This window comes from Notothenia coriiceps, unplaced genomic scaffold (genome assembly GCF_000735185.1).
Source record: "Notothenia coriiceps isolate Sejong01 unplaced genomic scaffold, NC01 NC01_scaffold00024667, whole genome shotgun sequence".
NCBI lineage: Eukaryota > Metazoa > Chordata > Actinopteri > Perciformes > Nototheniidae > Notothenia > Notothenia coriiceps.
In genome coordinates this window covers 5,722,935-5,729,451 of record NW_011357368.1, presented here as the reverse complement: position 1 = coordinate 5,729,451, position 6,517 = coordinate 5,722,935, and the positions used below count along the sequence as shown (strand labels likewise).

The 6,517-nt window shown below is 37.5% G+C and overlaps 1 protein-coding gene across 1 annotated transcript in view; it reads right to left on the bottom strand.

Annotated features, from left to right (window-relative positions):
• Positions 1-1,291: 1,291 nt before the first annotated feature.
• LOC104955445 (retinol dehydrogenase 8-like) overlaps positions 1,292-6,517 on the bottom strand; it is a 19,686-nt gene continuing 14,460 nt past the window's right edge. The window contains exons 2-6 of the mRNA XM_010782772.1: positions 3,601-3,762; positions 3,334-3,513; positions 3,000-3,093; positions 1,924-2,107; positions 1,292-1,826 (exon numbers count right to left, since the gene is read on the bottom strand). Coding sequence (XP_010781074.1) covers positions 1,599-1,826; positions 1,924-2,107; positions 3,000-3,093; positions 3,334-3,513; positions 3,601-3,762 — 848 coding nt within the window. The 3' untranslated portion in view covers positions 1,292-1,598. The remainder of the gene's footprint in view (positions 1,827-1,923; positions 2,108-2,999; positions 3,094-3,333; positions 3,514-3,600; positions 3,763-6,517) is intronic.

Here is a 6,517-nt window from a genome sequence, read left to right as displayed (position 1 = left end):
ATGAACTAAAGTAAGTAAGAGTCCAGTTATATTCACAACAATATTAATTATTATGTTACTTTCATGTAAAACTTACATTGTTTAGAAAATCATACATGTGGAAATTGCTATTAATAATATTTGACTATTAACCTTTTCAAGCTAATTTAGAAGAAACTCCCAAACAAGCTAGCTTTTTCTACCCATATATAACTAGATTTAACTTTTACGAGATTGTATTTACCTTACACAAGTCCCAACCATTTTTCAAAGCACAATATAAGATCACAAATGGCCACCTCAGAGGTATATATATATATACAGTCTAAGAGGTATTCATACTTATATTATGCCTACATATGTTTGAACAAAGCAGTAATGTCAGGTTAGTTTAGGCATAGCAAATGGGCTAAAATGCAGAAACAAGAAATTTTTTGAACAAGACATTTTAATGAGAAGGTCATCAAGTTACAACTTTCTTGAAGTCACCATTTTTAATCACACTAATAGTCTTATACAGATTATACAGATATCTTCATTTATGATTTCTTTTGAACTCTTTAAGGAAGAGGAGACGCAGTATAAATATTAACTTTTTATTTAGAAAAAGGGGACAAGTCTTCTCTGTGGTATCTAAACATCACATTGATAAAGAATTGGTAAAGTTGTCAAGATGAATGAGTAGATGTTGTCATCATGTTTAGGTCCATTCATTTTCTTGCATATTTTTATGCCAAAATAGTAGCTCAAAAATATTCACAGAATTTCGAAAAATATATACGTATATACATCCATGCAAACACATATAGTACAAATTAACAAGGTGTGTAGACCAATTATTTTGAACCAATTAAAACAGTCTGCAATGTGAGGTCCTTTGGGGCTGGTTGAGGTAAAATAATGAAACTAGGCTATACAGTATGTTATGTTTGATCTACTAATTTGGCACTCCGGTTTGGCTTAAACAGGGGTATCCAAACTGTTTTCACCGAGGGCCACATACAGAAAAATATACGAAGGGTTGGGCCGCTCACTAGAGGTATACTGCCTCATAAGTTCAGTTGTAAATTTGCAAAATCAATCAAATGTAGGCGTATTTCAAGCTGTTATGTAAATAAGTCATTGGGCTTTTTTCTTATCAACTAAGATATGTTAGAAAATGTTTCCAACTTTTATTGACTGAATTTAAGTGAAAAGTGGTCTTATTAACACATGAATACTACCTTGTAATATATTTTTACATTTATATTTAAGAATTACAATATAAGACAAGCACAAGTTTCATTTGTGGGCCATATTCCATTATACTTTCTTTATTTGCTGAGGGCCGATTCAAAATGGCCCCCGGGCCGTAGTTTGGACACCCCTGGGCTAAAACCATTTTAGATGTTGAAGTATTTCAACCTAATTGAACTCAGGTGTGGCACCTATACGTACATAAGCTACAATCTTATACAAAAAAGAGAGGATAAACAAGACTTCATAACAAAACAGACTGCATTTATGCAGAGTCAAATATGGCAGTTCAAATAAGATAAACGTTTTATGTATGTATTTGTTTTTTACACTGATAACACGTGCCACGGTAAATTGTGTTCTAGTGTTCCCATAATACATTTCTAGTTTGGTGAAATGGTCCTGCTCCTCAGACATCCACAGGTGAGGTACTTCATGGCGGTCATGCTGACGTGCATCAGTGGACCCAGGTTGAAGAGCATGTGGTAGAAGGCATGGACAGACAGGCCTCCTGTTTCATCGGCGTATTTCAACGCTACGATGGGCGTGTACAAAGGGTTGGTCAGATTACGGAAACGCGGGCTGCTTGCTTCTATCACTTTCTTGACACACTGCAGATATTAAGAGGATGGAAAAAAAATAAAGATTTGCCGTCAGACTTACAGGATTAATCACAGATGCAGACAAACACTGCTTACTGGGACTTACTCTGGCGATGTCGTCAGGCGTTTGTCCCAGTGTCTCGAAGATGTCCACAGATGAAGGAAGATAAACGTTCTTGAAGTAATTCACCGTGTCAGCATCTGCTCCGGGAAACTCCTTCTGCTGCACATCCTGAATCATTTTTGCCTCAAATTCTGTGTGCACCGGGCCCGGCTCAATCATTGACATTCTGAGGAGAGAGACACACAACAAAGAGGGGATGATAACATAAAAAGACTGGGACTAGAGTAGAGTAAGAGCTCTATGGGCAAATGGGTAACACTAGTGCTTCATGAATGCCTTTAAAGTGTGGGTATAATCTGCTTACATTTAAACAAATTAACTATGTTTAGACTGTGAGTGTGAGACCCTTGCATTTAACTGTCAGTATAATCTATAGATACATAAATGATTCTCATACTCTCAGACTGCAACTATCTTAACAATATATCAGAAGATAATCAATGAATAACAATAATGAAACGCATCATTAGAGTTTTTTTATTTAAAGGTCACCTATCCTGCTATTTTTAGGCAATAGCATAGGTCTCAGATATATACAAATATATAAAAAACATGTCTATGAAGTGTTTTTCTCAAAATACCAAACAGATCACCCATTCTGCATTCCTCATATCCCTCTATTTCACTTCCTGTTTCAAAAGTGCTGATTTGGGGTATAAAGCTTAAAAAAAAAAAAGATTAAATAAAAAAGGAGGGGGCTGAGTTCATGCGGGACCCGGCAGCTACTGTCTAAACTAAACACTGCCGTTATGAAACTCCATATAATGGATTATCAAGGATTATTTCTGAAACAGTATGGAGCTCAAAGGCTTTCTCTCTTGCCGGTTATACCACAAGGTGAGTTCCTTTTTACTTCCTGCTTCTTCACACACATGCTCTCCAGTACAGGTTAGCTCTGAGTGTTAGCGATGCTAATGTAAACACCGACCATATTACGTACAAAACAGTCGGGCATTATTTCTGATAGCAACGTTTCTGATAGGGCCGGGGGTCCACATTTCAGATATTACGTCATATCGGACGCAAATAATTAAGGAAATAGCTATAGTGGCACTCACGTGACTTTAAACTTCAAAAGCTGCACAGCCAAACATTCACAGAAGCCCTCCATCGCAAACTTGGAAGCTGCATACACGTCATTGAACACCACACCTGTAGAAAACAGAGAATATTTAAGGACAGACAACATGACCAGGTAAATAGATCTGTTCTTCTTGTTCACTGTTTTGTAAAGACATCCATCTGCACTTCATTAGCCTTTCTTCAACCATCCACCCACTCTTCCATTTGTCCGTCACCAACACATGCATACATCAGACTTACTGTCATGTCTCCCTGTACCATGAAACTTCTCACCCCTCCTCCTCTTCATCATTCATCCTGTCTGCTTACCTTGCAGCCCCATCACACTGCTGACCACAATGATGTGTCCTCCTTTCCTTCTCTTCATGTCAGGCATCACCTCCTTGATCATGCGGATCACCCCAAAGAAGTTGGTCTCAAACACTTTCTTCATCTCATCGATGGGGATGCTCTCTATCGGACCCACGAGGCCGATACCGGCATTATTGACTGGTGAGGAAAAGGAGAATAAAACAAAGAGGTTAAGTGGGAACATCACTTCAGGACAGGGTAGGAATCCACGGTGCATTTACTCACTGAGGACATCCACGTGTCTGTCTTTGATGCCGTTAATACACTGTTTGACGGACTCATCGGTGCAGACGTCCAGGACGGCCAGAGAAAGAGTTTTCCCGTACGCGTCCCCGGCGGCTTCCACCAGCTTATCTTTACGTTTCAGATCACGCATCGTTGCTATGACTGTGAATGGGCGGAAAAGAAGGAAAGACAGAAAGTTGAATGTAGAAAATATTGTTAAGGAATGTTTTGGGTTTTAGAAAATGCCTTAATGGAATAACCAGCCATGTAAATGGATTGTAATAAATTGAATAGAGAGAGGACCATAGTCTGTTTCACTAGGATCTAAACTCACTTTTCACTATGTATTTGTTCAGTAATTTTTTGTGGTGTATACAACAATTTTATTTTAACATTACTATCTTAATCTGGTATGTACAGTACATTGGTTACTTAGTATTATTTGTAGACTTCTTTTTATAAACTAAGATAACATCTGTTTTTGTTTTGTATTTCAATTTTTTATTGCATTGTTTTTTTGCACCCATGTGCTTTCCTCAGAATACAGATGCCTTTGTGTGTTTTGCATTTCTAAACACATGTTATGATCCTTGTAGATCTTAATCATTTTTCATTTCATTTCATCGTTCATTTGAAAAGGGACAATGCACATTGATGAACACTTTAAACAAACAATGCTTCAAATGTAAATATACCGGATTTTATCTAATGTCCACCCGTAGTCCCTCACATACAACATTTAAGAACATGACATTTATATACATAGCAAAAATAAATACATGATATGCAGAAAGCATGAACCACATGGCAGTACAATGTAGCAGCAGAGAAGATAAAAGAGATACATAAAGTGCAAGAGGAGATACCCCTGTGTTAAAGTGCATTTAGCGCTGATTGCACGTTTGTTTGTTTCTCAACCATTCTCTGAGTTGACCTTTGAAACTATTGAGAGTGGGACAATCCCGTATCTCAGTTGGGAGGCTATTCCACAAAGAGCTGCCTTTAACGGAGAGGACATTTTGTCCAAAAGTGGTCCGTCTGCGACTGCCAACCTCACAGTCTCCTCTGGCAGTCCATGTAAACATAATCATTCATAATTTAGTTGAAAAAGCAATACTTGTGCAATATTCAAATCCATACTGGAGCAATATTTTGAAACAGGAAACATGTGTTACTGAAACTGTACGATCCCGGAGAAAACATGAGATAATAATATGTTTCGATAAAAGACACACCACTCACAAAGTTATTGTTTCTTTGCTTTGCCACAGCTTGTGGTTTTGCTGCTGCTTATGAAGAGAGTAGGCACCCTCCACACCTGATTTTAAATACTCTTTCATCTGCCATGTTGACGCTGTGTGGCAGGCATTATTATTTCCAACATTTCTGTTGCCAATAGCTCTGTGTATAGATTAAAGTATTTTTATTTCCTATGGGCACGCTTATACCGCACTACGCCCCTTTAGGCCTGCTGTTGTAATGTGATTAGGCGCCCAACGCCTGGCCCAGGTAAATGCGGTACAAAAAAGACAATTTTCTATCGAGAGTAAACTGACGTTATGGTTAGTCGATGTAAGGCTCACCAAAACAACACATAACTATAAACATTGCGTTTTGTTAGGCCCGACTCAGTTTTCCATATGTGTGTGTTTTATCAAGTTGTGCAAGTAAAACATGTTCTTTTGGCTTTGGTAAGATATAACTGTTCTGTCCTGTGTGTGTGTGTGTGTGTGTTGTGTGTGTGTACACATGTCATGTTTTAGAAAGAGAATATCTTCCTGACTGATCTGTCTTTGTGTATGTTTCCTGTCATAAGGAGTGAACCGGAAAGAATGGAGTAAAGGTCATGAAGAACTCTGATAAATATGTCAGAGACATGAGATGTAGGTGGAAATGGAGGGTAAAGTACGCAACACACACACACACACAACCACACACACACACACACACACACCCACACAACCACCACACACACCACAGCACACAACACAACACACACACAACACGGAAACTGTCAAAAACATTTTCCTGACTAATGTGTTTCACATTCTGATTAAACTGAATGTCCACAACGATGGAAAAAAGCTCAGTTAGTAAGGTAAAAGAATTTAGAGCTTAATGTAGAGTGTGCTCGTATATATAGTTAATATGACATTAGGTGTCTTGTCGTGTGCACATGTCACCTGCCTCCTCCATTAATAGCACTGTTTCAGAGCCATAATTAAGCCTAAGTACGGCTATAGCGGGCCTTAGTTATTGTCTGGTGTATACCAAGAAATTCCTCAAGAGTGCTTAAGGTAGGCTGAGTTCAGAGACATTACTTAATGTGTTGACAGAGGTAGGCACTGAGTGAACGTTGAAATACAAAATGATGCAATAAGCTTTTTATAGGGCAATGCAGAAATGGTTGCATGGTGAATATTTTAGTAATATAATAATTATGTTAAAAGCTAGGGTTTCACGACTTTTGGTCAAACTATAAGATTGATCTAAACAGTACTGACTATTACTTTTTAGATATATGAAACTTTGAGTTGGGTCAGTTGAAGCGAAATAAACTAAAACTCTAAACTGAAACATTTGTATTCTGTTTTCAAAACACCTTGCTGTAGGGGCCTAGTTATGAATAAAAATGTAGATTGTGTTTAGTTTTTTTAGCCAATGGCCTGAAAAAAAAAAAAAAAAAACCCAGCATTTAAAAAAGAATTATCAAAAAAGGTTTCCCGAAATAAAAACAATGCATCTCAATTTAAAAAAACAAATGCCCCAATATAAGCTCTGCCTTCTTGTACTATCTTTATTATTTAATAACATTATGATCAATACGGTTATTATGCTGAAGGAATACAATCTTATTGAAAGCATGTAAAGAATAGGGAGACAGTAGAGACAGAAAACTAATATAAACCGTAAAAAA